This window comes from Anopheles funestus, chromosome X (assembly GCF_943734845.2).
Source record: "Anopheles funestus chromosome X, idAnoFuneDA-416_04, whole genome shotgun sequence".
NCBI classification, from domain to species: domain Eukaryota; kingdom Metazoa; phylum Arthropoda; class Insecta; order Diptera; family Culicidae; genus Anopheles; species Anopheles funestus.
Window position 1 is genome coordinate 8398126 of NC_064597.1, and position 15537 is coordinate 8413662.

Sequence of the window (15537 nt, forward strand, 5' to 3'; positions counted from 1 at the left end):
GGGAATAGGTTAAGGATCGTGCGAATGTCAGAATTTCGAGATTTGGTAAGGTCCTCAAGAGTTCTTCAGCTACCATGAAGTTTGCGACCTTTGAAGTACTGGGAGTTCGATGTCTAACACTTATCAATTGTGGGAAAAGATGTTTTAATGTCTTCAATTTTAATTAATTAGCAAGACAAGTTGGTTGTTTTTCCACACGACAGGACCGGGGATCAAACCCCATCCGGACCGTCCTCATGTAGCAAGTACTGACTATCCGGCTACGCCGTGAAAATAAGTCTCGTAAGTCAGAAATGGCCGGCATGACCTCAGAGGTCGTTGTGCCAAAAAGAAGAAGAAGAAGTTGTTGTTTTATTTGTTTTAGATTTTGATTCTGAGTTACAGCTTAGTTACAGGGGAAGAGAAGAGTTACTGACATACTACACTGAGTGAGTATTTTCTCTTCACAACGTTATTACCACTACTGTAAATTAATTTATAAGCTAAAAATATTTTTTGTTGGGAAAAAAATTAATAAAAGAAAAAGAAATAAAAAAAAATAAGAAAACATAGACTAGGTGAAAAGTCTTTTTTTATTTTGAAAAATATTAACGGGAATTCAATTCCATCGGCAAACGAACTCAATAGAAGAGGTGCAATTAATCGGTTCAAGAACTTTGCAAAAAAAGAAACAAAAAAATATTGTCGAAATTCGGATCGATCTCAAGCAGCAAGATCTCACCCACAAATGCATATCCCGCTGGCAGCTTTAAAGCAAAACAGAAGCCCGGGGGTGGGGAGAAAGAAAAAAAAACCGTTTACCGTGTTACGCAGAAACGGAACCGAACAGGATCATTTGCCGCATCACTAAACACGGAGCGCAAGCGCAAAAAAAGAAAGAAAAAAGGTTTCGAGCGATCAGCATCGATCATCCCCGAAATCAGACGGGGTTTTTGTTTGAGCGAAAGGTGCGCACATTCTTTCGCTTATGCTCATTACCGAACGGGCAAAACAGTGAGTGGGCCCCTTGAGCCAGGCTTAGCCGGCAAAAACCCCTCCGGTCCGGTAACCATTGCAAGGGCCGTGCCGGCCTAATGAGAGCGAAAATTGCCTTTAAGACTTTAAGAGCAAACCGTGGATAGCATTCCGTAGAGTTTTTCGGGATATTTTGGGGGATTTTTTTCTTTCTCTCTTTTTTTCTTTCTTTGGACAATATTCTGTGAAAGGAGCGCTAATTGGCCGTAGGCTTTACTAATTGCTACGCACTGCATTATGTTGCATCGGTACGGATCGAAACATTTTCCTGTGTGCTTTGAATGCTTTGCGAAGAACGGGAACCCATCGTTTACCGGCCAACTGGTTTGCGGGATGCTTCAATATTTAGTCTACATCGAACATCGGGTGAACAGTTCCCCGTGCATGATCGATGGGAATGAGAACATTTTGAAACAAGCGACGATCTTAATACAATTTTCCCACTGGTTTTTCCACAACGACATGCGCAGGTTCGTCACCTGCTGTTTCATACAGTCACCGGTACCAAATGGCGTTATCTATCGCATTTTCCCACACTAAACGCATCAAACTTCCCGCTTTTATATCTCCAGAACTCCCTCCGGAAGCGGACTGGATGTTGGCATCCATCGAGGGGTTGAAAAAGGCACAAAATTTATATATTTAATTGATCTATCTGTCATCTCTTCTAGCTGATGAAGTCTATTGTTTTTTGAAACATCTCTAGAATTATTATATTAATATAAAAATTATTTAAAAATAGTAAACAAATTGAGAAATAAAAACGCATTCCGGACATCATTTTATGGTAAAAATATATTTAATTTTTCCTTCTGTTGTAATTTTCCTCCTCTCGTTGGTAGCGTGATCACACATCCGTCCGTCAGCTGTGACGGTATGAGCAGTGGAAAGTTTCAAGTCACATCAGCGATGCTACGTGCAATATGTGGGGACACAAATAAAACCTGTTCGGGCATCTAACGAGGGTCGGCAAGATGTGCTTTCTAACCGACGGTGATAATGTAGCATCATTCGGATGTTTGTTTCCGGTGGGAAAAATAGGGGGAAAAAACGGTTGATGTGTTCGTTCCAACGCTACTCCCACCCTACATCAGCATATCAGATGATGCCCGTACCGGGGGTAATGAATTGATACTCATTCACGTTTCATTTGATTGCAATTATGCTGCCTGATTCACACGCATCCAAACGCGGCTGTAAAGAGTAAACCATTCCAAATAGGAATGTTCGTTCCTATTAGGGTTTTTTATTATACACGGTATGTCACAAGCAGCTTGTTACATTAGTGTATGTTTTTTTTGGGGGGTTTTTTTATTGCTTCGTTTTCTTCTCTTTTTTGATGCAATTTATAATATTGTGCAAAGCAAATGCAATCAGAAGAGCGGGCTGTGGTATGCGTATTAAGCCGACTCGCTAGTGTGATCGATTGATTCGGTAACGAATCGATTATCGAGACGGAAAAGAAATGAACGGGCAAACAAAAAAAAGGTTTGAACTTAAAATTTACCACACCAAGGTAGAGGAGGTGTTTTTTTTCCACTCGCTTAACATTGCGATACTACAGTTGCTTGCTTCAAATTTGGAACAGCTTGAACATTAATCGATATGAGAATTTTTTTTGAATCGTTTTTAATTTTTATCAGATTGAAATGAATTTCAACATTATACATTTGTATATTTTTCTAATTTTATAATTGTTTTAAATACATTTGTGTTATTAAATTATCTATTTAAATCATCTTCTGTTTGAAGGATTTATTGGTAAAGGCAAAACAGTTGTATCCATTTCTGGACGGCTTGGAAGATGTTAAAGTATTATTTGGATGAATTATTTGGATGGAAGTACTATGGATTCCCTCTCATTCTGGTATTACTTGCAATGAGAAAGCGCTTCTGAAGGTGATTTGTATGATAGGCTCATCCTCTGTCACGAGTTTGGCTATTCTCCCCAGGAATTCTGTCTAGCCCGTTGGCTACTCCCCAGGAATCTAAGGGAAGCAGATGATCTCGGGAGATGTCTCTACTCGATATCACCAAAAGTCGCCTTACGACCTTGGATTGACGGGTTTCCTGAAGAAAGAGCCTTCATTCGCATGATGTCAAGGCTCAGATCTAAACATTTTGAGTTGGACTCTCACCTTCAGCGTATAAACCAAGCTTCAACGAAGGTTTGCTGTTGCAATACAGGTCATCACGACATGGACCACTTTCTGCGGTCTTGTAAAGACTTTGATGATGCCAGAGAAGCCATCCAATTATAAAACAGAGTTATATGCAATACTTGGTGCAAAAATGAGCCTTATGAAATCTTCAAATTTTCATTATTTTTTTAATTTTTTTACTATTTTTAATTTTTTTTATTTAAAGCATTATTTGAGTGAAAAGAAACTTATTTCAACCAATTGGCATTAAAATAAATCAATTTAATTTTTTTTGCAAAATTTCTCAAAAAAATGGCAAGGGGTACCCCTTATGAAATTTTCGAGTGGAAATTTTTTTTAATTTTTTTTTCTGATTTTTTGTTCTTTTTTAAATTTAAAGCATTATTTGGGTGTAAAGAAACTCATTGAAACAAATTCGCAATAAAATATATCACATTTAAAAATTTTGCTAAATTGCTCAAAAATGAAGAAAATTTTACATTTTCTCAAACAGGGTATGGAACTTGGTTCCTCGAATAACTTCTGGCACAGACATCTGAGGGCATGGCTGTCCAAGAAGGAAATGTAGCCATTGATGCCATCTATCGACCACAGGTTAAAGATTGGCGATCGGTACCCAACACCGACTTTGCAATAGCGGCAATCAACAGGGATCCGGAAGTCCCAATTAGAGACAAAATGGCAGTCAGAGACCTTCCATACATGAGAATTACTTTCAGATTCTCTAGAGAATACGGTTTAAATGTTCAAATGTCTTCGTTTCCCTATTCCTAGTAATCAAAGTAGAAAGTGAAGAGCAGGAAGAGCACATACAGAAGATCTGGAACAAAAGAATCGGCAGACCACATCAAAGATATTCACAAATCTACACAATGGACAACAGGACATTGGTAAAATAAGTCTAGTAAGTCAGAAATGGCTGGTATGACCTTAAGGGTCGTTGATCTATCAAGAAATAAATAGATAGAGAGAGAGAGACAGAGAGAAAAGAGAGAGATACCTCTCTCTGGGAAATTTCTGGGAGAGCGAATGGGAAACTTCTCATTCTTTCTACGAGACACTACGTCGACTAATATCTAAGACGTGTTCCAGTTTAGATGTGAACAACTGTACTTACGTTCACCATGAAAAAGAGAACGAATCAATGTTTTTAGTAGCTGCGTGGATATATTGAGGTCTTTTTGATGTGGTGACTTGAAGTACACTAAAACAATTTGTAGAAATTGAAGTATTTGGTTTAAATTACTTACCTGAATGCTTGAAACATGCGTGGAAAAGGTGTGTAAAATTGTTCCGCATTAGTTTACCGATTGCAGGTCATATCGATTACTTAAGCATGGTTAAGTTGCACGACGTTAAGCGTTAACCATCGGTACGGGAAACACCGACCGACATGTGCGTATACGTTTGGACCATAAAAAAACGCAGAGCACACTAGGGTGGGGATCCAGGGCGGTGGGACAGCGCTAACCAGACACGAGCATAAGCAATACTAGCGTTACGGTAAACGGTAGGCCCGTGCGTACCTCATTAATAACTTCATTTCCTTGAAGCTTAAAACCTCGACGGCAAGATACGCAGATAGAGGAAAGGAAGAGTGCGTAAGAAAGAGAGAGAGAGAGAGAGAGAGAAGAGAAAAACTAATACAGAAGACACACATTTTCCGCAGCGGCTGATCGGTACCTCAATCGATGTTTGGTAAGGCGTGACGAACGCACAGAAACGATATTGAAACCATGGCATTATTGGAGCATATTTCGTTAACTGAATTCATTCATCTTGGTTCCCCCCAGCATTTCGGGTGGTATTAAAACCGCGAAAGTGACTAATGAACGTACAATGTAGAGCACGATTCTTCAGGTTTGCCTCCAAAGGAACGGTAATAACAGGTGTTCAGGTATTTTGCTTTACCGTGCCACACCGTAACGCTCCACGGGAGTTGAGGAATGCGACCATCGGCCGTCGTCTTCAAGTGGACATTTGTTTGTCCATTTGGTTCATTTGTGTTGCATTTTACATTCTTTAGCTTGTTGAGCTGGGTAGAAGCAACTCATCACACATGAGTATGTGGAGGTGTTTATTTACTCAGGATCACTTCAGGACCGTCTCAGGAGCAACTGTCATTTCTGCAGCAGAAAAAAAGAAGTCAAATTGTATCTCAATTTTCGACGAATCTCTCTTTAGACGAGCGAAAGTGGTCCAGCTGACAAAACTTTTGTCACCTTGACGCGGTAAAGCGGTTTGCCGTGCGAAGATGTAAACATTTTGATTCTGTTTGATCCCATGTGCAGGCTCGATCGAGTGTGAAGAAGTATAGTGGTATGAGCGTTTTCCCCGATTGCTGAGCAAAGAGCCTAAGAATGGAAGTCATACACGTCACACCGAGTTGGAGTCCCCCAAAAACTAAAGTACGAACCAGAGGGACCACGTTACTTGGCGAAGGAAACCAACAAAATTCTGACAAGGATTAGCGAACCCATTGATAGTCAGTGGAGCCTATCGTGTGCACCGAAATGCAGCAATCCCATGACCTCTGAGCTCAGGTACAGATAGGGAGCGAGACAAGAGTTTCATGAACAAAACAGAAAAAAAAATCCCAGTCCAATCGGTTCGGTGTCCTTACCGAGAAAATCCTGCGGCGCGGATGAGCAGCTCCGTTTCCGTTTCTGCCCGTACGGCAAAAAGGGAAGTTTTGCCGACCACTTGAGTTACGGGACGATTCAGTTGAGTTGCAATGATGCGGTGTAGCGGAGTTTTATCCCTGTGTAATAAGTACGGCAAATACGGCAATAGCCATCCACATTCTCGTAACCCCCCGTGTGGTGGTGAGGAGATACGGTGCGCATCCTTACCAAAAAAAAAAAAAAACGGTGTAAAAAAGTAAGAAGGCAGTCAGCGATGCTTCAAACAACAGTGAAAATTAAAATACCTAGCAGCTGTACCAGTTTGCCCATTGCAAAACTGGCAGCCACCGATCAAAAGCCTTTGGGAGGGTAACCGCCGGAAATGTCTACGCCGAGGTTGAGGATTTCTTGATTTGTATCACCGGTTCGGTGAGGGATTTTATGTGTTTTTTTTTTTAATTCTCTTGTTGAGAGACAGAACTGGTATGTAACCGGAGCAGGATATTTTCGTCTCGGTTCGGTGCCAACGTTAAGTTGCTAAATTGTGCCTTTACGAGTGACTTTCGCCGCTTCTACACTGACTGCATACTGCATCTGCTCCGAATACGCTGGAAGTATGTTTGAAACATCGCAGTTAGCTTCCAGACAGTGGACTTTTGTCTAGAACAAAAGATACATACAGAAATAAGTTTCTTCTCTATTTCTCACGATATTTATGCTGCTAAATGTAGGAACTCTGTGCGGAAATTTGTTGGAGCTTCAAATTGAAGGTAAAGATATCTTTAAAACACGAGTTTGAAGGTAAGCACTAGCTATCTAGAATACCTCAGTGAGAGAGATATTTTGACAGATACAGGAAGTGATACGTACCATCTTTTTTTCTATTGAAGAGTGAGGGGTAAAAAACAATCAAGCGGTTCAAATTAAAGTTGAGTGAAACTGCAAACGAAACCCTTAAAGCAGAAACCCAACAGTATGTAATAAAATCATCGCACCTAAAAGTGGAAATTCGAACGAAATAACGTCCAGTATGCGTACCTTGCGGAACAAATTCTGCCGAAGGGGAATGGGTTAAATGCAGCTGACAAATTCATCAGGAATAAGAAAAAAATCCACTTCGGGCGAACAGAAATAAACTGCGCTCGGTTTTTTTGTGTGCTTTTGCGAGTCAAATTAACTAAACGACTGCTGAAGCCTTTATCTGCACGTCACCTCAGTTGCCCGGGGTCTATATCATCGTGCCATTTAATAGACAGCGGCAATCATGTTCCCCCATGCACTTTTAATGCGCTGTGTCTGTGTATAGTGTGCGTGTGAGAGAGAGGGAGAGGGAGCTCTGGTTCTTCGACATATGGTGATGAACCACAGCGCTATATAGCCTAGGGTAACGTGTCCGTATCATCAGCTCCGGTATCGTACCGGTTGCATTTCTTGCGCGGCGATCGCGGTAAATCCCATCGGGAGGATTAGCTTTCAGCGCGTTCCGGGCAATGCCAGGCTGACTCCTGCTGTTGTTTTGCCCGGTTGTTGGCCCGGGGAATCAATGCCAATCACTGCTCCAGGGTGTGCTAGATTGATGCCACAGACACGGGCTAGTATTTGTTGATCTGCTTGATAACTTTTCGCCGGAAAAAAACTCCCTTGTGCCGCACTGATCGCTGTGACAGAGATAGTGTGCGACAATTTCGTTTTGGGCTCTATGCGGAAGAGGAGAATAGCATCAACGGGGAAATGGAATGTCACTGTGATTTTGGCATCAAACAGGAAAACAAAGAGGGACCCCCGTTTGTGATCTCGCCTTGGTGATAGAAAACCATGCAAGCATCCCTGCTTCGGCAAACCCATTATTGGCAACGGTTTTCGGATTAACGGCTGCCATTGATGCCGTGGCTGCCGCTAGTCACCAGGAAGAGTACCGAGCCTTACTACAGAGACACACAAACACACACACATAGGGAACAGGGTAGTCGAAAAAAGAAAAGGGGAAAATCTGGTTCTGGAAGGGATTGTCCATCACGTCCCAGCAAATGTACTGGGCCCGGAATGGCGGACCCGGGGCCCTTTGGTAAGGACAAGCTGACAAAACCCAACAACGGAACGGAGGGATAATGAACTGAGCTGACTGCGTGACTGACTGACTGACTGAGTGAATGATTGAATGGGATCGGTGTGCGAGAATCCAAAATCCGGATGAAGGGTCCCTGAAAGGTAGAAACGATCGGATCTTGGGAATAGCAATAAAAGAAGAGGAACTCTCCCAAACATCATACACAGAACAACATGGGTGTGTTTGTATGAGGTTTTTTGTTTGGTCTCGTGCAAATGGCGCACAATTGCGGCAGGGATATGCAAGACCATCACTACATTTAAGGATACCGCTGAGTATGTAAGGACACTGGTTGGGAGAAAGAGATCTCAATAGTAGGAACTCAAGAAAAACAAGGACACCAGCAAAACGTCCAAAATGGTGTGTGACTTCCGAGGTTCGGCTTTGAAGTCAACTCACGGCAATTCGCTTTAGATCGTGTGAGTTCGCTGTGGAAGTTAGTTTGTCATTGTCTCAAGAATATCCTGCACATCCTCGGACCGGTTCGCCTTGGTTGGCACGAGTTGACACTGCCCAAATCTGTCCTGTACGTTATGGAGTTTGAAGGCCACTGTGGACCACCGACCAGCGTGAAGTCTCAAAACGACATCCATTCCTTTGCCTTGGACACCTTTCAGGGCATGTTGGGCTCTGGAATCTGGGCGTTCCAAGTGCTGGTTTCGATCACTTGTTCCGACCGGTCTCGTGCAAATGATGCCGAGGTTTTGGGGAAAGGAAAACCAAACGCGAACGAAGCGGCACACACACAATTCAAGGTCAGCAAGGCGGAAACTGGATCGCTAAAACAACTATTTCCAACGATACGACGCGGTACCCTTTCAGGAATGGAACGTAATGGCACCGAAGGTGCTAGTTTGTTGGAAGGTTTTTTTTTGCTGTTGTCGAATTAATCCCAACACCGAGAAACCACCCGCTCAGTCACTTAGAACCCTGTGGAGGTAGTTTTCCCTTTCTCGTCTATTGATACATGTTACGTCATTACGTAGCGTTGTTCCAACATTATCCTGCTGGTTCGGTGGCAAAACATTTTGGTCCCCCTTTTTGCAAAACGCGCAATTAAAGTAATTAGACAAAACAGGATCACGTCCGAACGTAGTGGAATGCACTTGAGCCTTTGTGGTATGTCGGGAATGAACTGGTTGCTACCCCTCCACCCGCTATTTAAGACGCGACCGTTCGAATTTTCGCGGTATGGTGATTGGGGGTGGCGAAAAACTCCAATAGTGGCGGGTATTCGTGCAAAACCCACGCTTCACTACACGTACACGGCTGAACAAAAGGCAAAACAGTAGACGTAATGCATGAGTAGGTACGTTTCGGTTCGGCTGGCCACTGAGATCGAACTGGCTCGATGGAAATGGAAGTCGGGGGGGTTTGGATTTTTTTAGTTTGGAGCGGTACCGGTGAAGGTGCACACCGGGGCCTTAGGGATAGGCAGTTAGTTACACGCGACCAAAAGGTTCACAGGCGGGCACGCTATCCGTGATCGAGGCTTGGTTTTTGTTGTTGTTTTGGGGCTCCAACAAAAAAAGCCCCCAGAGTTAACTCTTTGCTTGTACTCGGTACGCGGTATTTGCTGCGAAAGTTTTGGGCTCTCACCTTTACCCAGACCCAGGGCGATCGATTATCCTCTCCGCACCGGGTTGCCTACCGCGGTCATCGGCGGTGTTTTGCAACGCTGTGTGCGCCTACTGGGGGGGGAAGGAGCCTTGCACTAAGAATCTGCACGTGGTGGGGCACAACCATTGCTGGTCCTTCACCAGGTCTCGCACCGAACACGGAAATATCGTACACGGTGTTGCCCCCGCCGTTTTGGAGAGCAATGTAGGTGAATTGTCGCTGTCCCAGATTTGACAAGAACCTCGTCCACGCCCGCACCCGCACTGCACGTGTTAGCAGTGGAAAGTATGTTTTGCGATCAGTATTTGCCTCTTTGCTTGTTTATCTCTCTCTATCTCTCCACTGCTCCAATTGCCATCCAATTCCAATTTGTGGTAGCAACTGTGTGCGAAGGCGAAAATGTCGCCGTCACGATGACGAGTAATGCTACAGCCCAATTCTTGCCACTAGGCCTCTCCGGTACACCCCGATGGGACGTAATGATAAGGACCGAGGACAGGTTTCGTTTGGTACCGATTGCGCACGTTTACCCAAACAAAAATGCATCAAACTCGACCAGAGTTCCTAAAAATGCCCAGAGGTCAATCGTACGCGTGGATCAATCTTCGCTTCCTCGTATCGTGTCATCGTTACTGGCAAGTGATGCAATCATGGAAATCGAACGTCGAAGTTTTCCGGTAGCATAATGCATTATTAAACTATCGGTGACATAACCATTGATTGTAGGGGCCAACTGCGACCCAATGATGCGTTTGATCGATGACTTTGGGGAACATCTGTTGGAGACTTCCGTATTTGAGGAGCAGAGGGAGTCCCCACCATAGTGAGCAGTTTGCTACCGGGGTTTATGTTTAATTATGCATTCCAAAATTTAAATAAGATACTTCTAGACATTCACTGTGTTTTATTGAAGAATTTGAGCCGCTTACATACACTGCGTCCGTATTATTTAAATTCGTTTAATCCCTCAAGTATCAATACCCTTACCTCCACAAAAAAAACGGAAGACCGTAAAACCAAGGAATTACTTTTGCGCAAAAGCGCACTTTCGTATCATGTACGGTGTTTTTTTCTCTGTAACAGGAAACGGGCCGCAAAAAGGCAATAATCGGCGGAACCGACCAAACCAGATTGATGCCGTTCCAATACGTGTGGTGGCAAAACTTTCAATGTCATCCGCCTTTTGGTGTCGCGCACTCGCTACGATACGTGTGCATGCAATGCGTACGGACAAGTCAGAAGGAACCCGCCGATTAGGCAATTCGCTGGCAAACGGTAGGTATATGCAATGGGCGCGGTTACCTATTCTAAGACACACGGCGACTCTGATCTGATTCCTTCTGCACACCTGACAGACAGCTTCATTGCTGTCATTGCTCGCGTTTCTGGTGGGCCAAACAAGAGCCGGGCGTTTTCCGGAAACTGATCCGAATCTTCCAGTTGTTGGACACCCCCCCGTGGGGTGGGGTGGTGTGGCCTTCTGGGGTTCAACTATCCGTCGCAGCTATCTACCATTTCATTCTTTTTCTTTTACTTCGTTTTACACCCGCTTCTTGGGGTGTTTCTGTCGCATCCGAAGAACAGACAAGCCCCAACGATGGGGGAACCCGGTTCCTTTTTGGCTCCGTTCTGGTTTGGTGCTTGCTGACATTTCGGGGTTTTGCAATCTGCTGCCAGGTACGGTTTTGACGTTGCATTATTCTACTGTGACAGCCGCATCTCATGTCTGGGACATTGATCATGCTGTGTATGATCTTTCGCACGGTGTCTGACCTTGATATCACTTCTTTTCCGCTTCTTGTAAACCATGACCTGTAATCGGAGAGCGTCGATATACACGTCGATTGGCTTTTGTAAGTGAGTTTTTTTTATTCTATCTTTCAATTTGAGCTGCAAAGACTCTGAAATGGAGTTGATAAACAGGTCCATACATATGCAAAGTTGTTTTTTAATAAAAGAACTCTGTTATTTATTGCATCTTCATCTTCTAAAGTGACTGTAAACGAATTCGTGACTCTTTTTTGTGAAGATATAATAACTCACTACTCAGAATGTTGAGGAATTCTTTAAAGCTCACGAAGTTCTATTTCCTGCATCTGGTCGTTAGTTACATCGTAAAGGTATTAGAACATTCACAAATTAATACGATACTGCACCAATGAAACCGAGCATAGTCAAGAGCAAAAAACACACACACTTTGATTGGAGCAAGGGTCGCGAATTCGCTAGTCGCTTCACAGAAGTTGATTGATGACCGCTAGATGATTGCAGAACAAGCTTCTTAAGCGTTCCCGTCTAAGTGACTAGGTGTGTCTTCATCCTCTCCTCAATACTGGAGCTCCTTGGGTTTTTTAGTCGTCTAAAGTTCTGCAACAAGCCTCGAAGACGCCCGATCGACGCCCGATAAGCGGAAGCGGTCGGTGATCGACGACTGCGCTATTCGATCGTACGGACGATCGTCTGTCCGCGCCGTCACTCACCAAAAACACGGGAGTAGGAGTAGGTGTAAAAGATTTGTTGTGTGTGTGTTTTTTTGTTGTCGTTGTTATTCGTAGTGCCTCATAATTTGTGTTCGCCTTTCCATACCAAAGCTTACGGCGATGGGTTTGGGGTATTTGTACTTCTGCTACTTTAGGGCTGGGATGAAGAAAGAAGTAGTCTTTTATTTTTTTTTTTTTGGGGAGAGAATGGGGATAGGTGGGGAGACCTGTTAAGGAGGAGAAGAAGGGAGGGGGTACCATAAGAGAGGTACCCTTCGAATATGCTACCACGTGTGTGTGTGTGTGTGTCTCGCTCGCGCTATGATCTGACCGGTATTCGTGCGAAACGATGCCGGGTGGTGCACCGTTTGGTCCACTACACGAACTCCCATTGTCGTGGGGTGGTGCCTCCCTTCCATCTCCTCCCACACACAACTCTCCCCCCCCCTCTTCCCCCAACCCTAAACTCCCCATCAACTACCTCAACCACTTCCTTCGTGTGTGTTTTTTTTCTTCTGTGTACTTCTGTTGTATCTCATTCTTTCTTTCACACTTCACCACGCTCACGTCTTCACTGTTGCCCTGCGCGATGACGGTTTCCCAAGGTTTTTTTGCACGCAACTCGCAACTCGCTCGTGGGGCCGTATATAAGGTACTGGTCGATGCCCAGGCAAAGTCAGTTCTTTCTTCGCATTCAATCGGCACTGATCGCTTCCGCAAACTGTTTTTGCTGGAAAGGATCTAGTCGTATCCATACACCTCCCCACCACCTCTCCAACTTCGCTCCAATACGATCTTTTCCCTCGAGAAACAAAGTGCGTGTTTTGTGAGTGTGTAAAGGCTCCGAGAAGCAGTTTACCGCAAAAAGCTGTGCTTAGTGAATCAGTAATCAGCAGTTAGCCGTTTGTTACCAATATGTTCAGATTTGTGAGTTTTATGCGCCTTTTGGAAGGGGGGCGGGGGAGAAAGGGGCAAAGGAAAGCATACGGGAAGACACATCAGGCACAGCAGGTTTTGGCACGCCAATCATCTTCCACCATGTCAAGAGAAAAAAACACCTCAATCAAACACACAAAGGACACCAAGCCAAGGATTCCTCATCCGTTTTGTTTTTTTCCTTTTTTTTTTGGGGTGAGGAACGTTAGTGTACTGGAGCAAGTTAGTGTTAGGAGCTGAAGCGCGTGCCACCTGTGTCCTTGATGACTTGCTGTGTTGATGCTTTTATCCCCCCCCCCCCCTAAATTTTGCCAAGTGTCTCTATGTTTTGTAACACACAACATTACCATGTTCGTTCCATGTTTTTGTATCGTCGGCGCACGGGCAGATTCTTCTATCAACGTTGCTGGTTGCCGCGACGGCCCAGTATAATGGTGGATACCACCGTGACCCGAAGACGGCCGCCATCCTCAGCGAGCAGCGGTATCTGTCCGGTGATGGTAAGTTCGGTGCCGCCTACACGCAGGAGGACGGTACCGACTTTAAGGAGGAAACGGATGCCGACGGTAACCGACGCGGTTCGTACAGCTACGTCGATCCGACCGGTCAGCGACGTACCATCTCCTACGTTGCGGGCAAGAATGGGTAAGTGGGTACTACGACCGAAGCGTCTGGGATGGTCTTATGATTTTGTCGATCCTGCGCGCTGTGTAGTTTCCAGGCTTCCGGCGATCATCTTCCGGTAGCACCACCGGCACCACCACAGCCTGCCCCGCAGCCCCAGTACCAGCCGCAGCCACAGTATCAGCCCCAGCCGCAGTACAACGATGCGCGCAGCTACGATAACGATGGCCAGTACGATCCGCGCTGGAACGATCCCAACTTCAGCCAGAACCAGTACTCGGCACCGGCACCGGCACCAGCACCGGCCCCGGTACACAACTACCATGCCGCACCGGCCCCAGTCGCTCCCGTGCCACAGTACAACCAGCACAACTACGCGCCCCAGCCACAGCAGGCACCGGCCTGGACTACCACACCGGCTCCCCATCGCTTCCAGCCACCGGGCAAGCTGCAGCTGAACCGAACTCCCGACGGTTACAGCTACACCTTCAACAAGGTTTAAGAAGGTTTTTTCAGGCGAGTTCGCTTTTAACCGAAGATGTTTGGAATGGTAACACCAACTGCAGCAAAGGGTTTTAGTGACTTTCATCAGGACCCAAATTTGCACTCAAAAATTTTTTTTCCGATTCCCCCTTAAACTACTACTGAAATCCCTTAATCTCTCACAAATAGTTAAAGCGACCTGCGTGTCCTTGTCCTTTTTTCCAACTTTTTGTTTCTTCTATTCGGTCGGTATGCCCCATTCCAAATTGCCATTCGGTTAAGGACGTTCTTTTCCTTCCTTCTTTTTTGCTCTTGTTCCCGTCGTGATGTAGTAGCGTGCGTGTGTGTGTTATTTAGCCGTTTAGCCAAAGTAAGCGTTACTTTGCCTGTTGTGATATGTAAGCGTTTGTAAATGTAGGTGTCCTATTTTCCTTCCCGCCCTATCTCCCCTCCACTCCCCCCCAAACTCACCCTCCCATCCCAGGAACCGTGTTCGGTGCCGTAGCTGGCAGGCCGCGGCCGGTCGGTCGGCTTGCGGTGTTTGAACGCGGTATCTTCAAACCCTGTAAAAGTGGTAGATGTTTTGTACAGAGTGTAAAACCTTCGATACAGGTTGAGTTTGCTCAGTTTTTTTTTTGCAAAATTTTGGTATTGCACCAAAAAAACAAAAGGAGAACGGAGCAACTCAAGTTTGTCGCGAAAAAACCAAGTAGGGGAGATAACACAAGTATTTGTTTAGAGACGCCGTCGGTGATGACTGTGGCGCACAGTTCCAAGATGACAGGGAGATAGGTAGATAGAGAAAAGAAAATCTTGAAAAAAAAACAAACAAAACTGAATTTCCACGAAATAGACAAGAATTCACACTATCCCAAAAAAGAAAAAAAAAACACCCAAAATAGTCTACATTTATTTTTTGTTCACTCAAAAAAAATCCCAATATTCGAATGGAGTACGAAAGAGACCTAAAAGCCAGAAGTGCATGACCGGAAAATTAGTTTCCTGGTTCAGCTACCTTCTTTTTCATTCTCCATTTACCGAGCAACCAGTATCGAAATGAGGCCTCAATCGAAGTCAATGTGTAGCAAAACGGTGTTTGAAACTTTCAGTTTCATTGCAGGCGCTTGCTAGCCTGCGAAGGAGTGGTTGAGTCGATGGCATTCTAAAAGATAAAACCGAGAAGGGAGAATAATCCGGTACGAGATCAAGGCCTTCGCCGTGCAATATAAAGCGGTCGGGCGATCGGTTCTTTATAAGGTCATCATCGGGTACCGTGTACTAAGGCTGCTCTTCCTACAGCCACCCGCCGTCGCCCGCCGTCCACCCGCCGTCGCCCGCCGTCCACCCGCCGTCGCCCGCCGTCCACCCGCCGTCGCCCGCCGTCCACCCGCCGTCGCCCGCCGTCACCCGCCGTCGCCCGCCGTCGCCCGCCGCTATCCCATAGTTGCCCTCTCATAATGGGTGTGAGAGGCGGAAGCGTAACCGTT

The 15537-nt window shown here is 45.1% G+C and overlaps 1 protein-coding gene across 1 annotated transcript; it reads left to right on the forward strand.

Moving 5' to 3' along the window:
- The first annotated feature begins 12675 nt into the window (after positions 1-12675).
- On the forward strand, positions 12676-14706 carry LOC125764385 (larval cuticle protein 1). Its single transcript, XM_049428552.1, has 3 exons — positions 12676-12934; positions 13332-13588; positions 13658-14706. The coding sequence occupies exons 1-3, from the start codon at positions 12923-12925 to the stop codon at positions 14067-14069; spliced, it is 681 nt and encodes a 226-aa protein (XP_049284509.1). The 5' UTR covers positions 12676-12922; the 3' UTR covers positions 14070-14706.
- Positions 14707-15537: the final 831 nt, after the last annotated feature.

Bases quoted from the DNA above. Each gene is read 5' to 3' on its own strand.
- LOC125764385 (XM_049428552.1), top strand. The intron at 13,589-13,657 runs GTAAGTGGGTAC...CGCGCTGTGTAG, and splicing joins TACGTTGCGGGCAAGAATGG to TTTCCAGGCTTCCGGCGATC.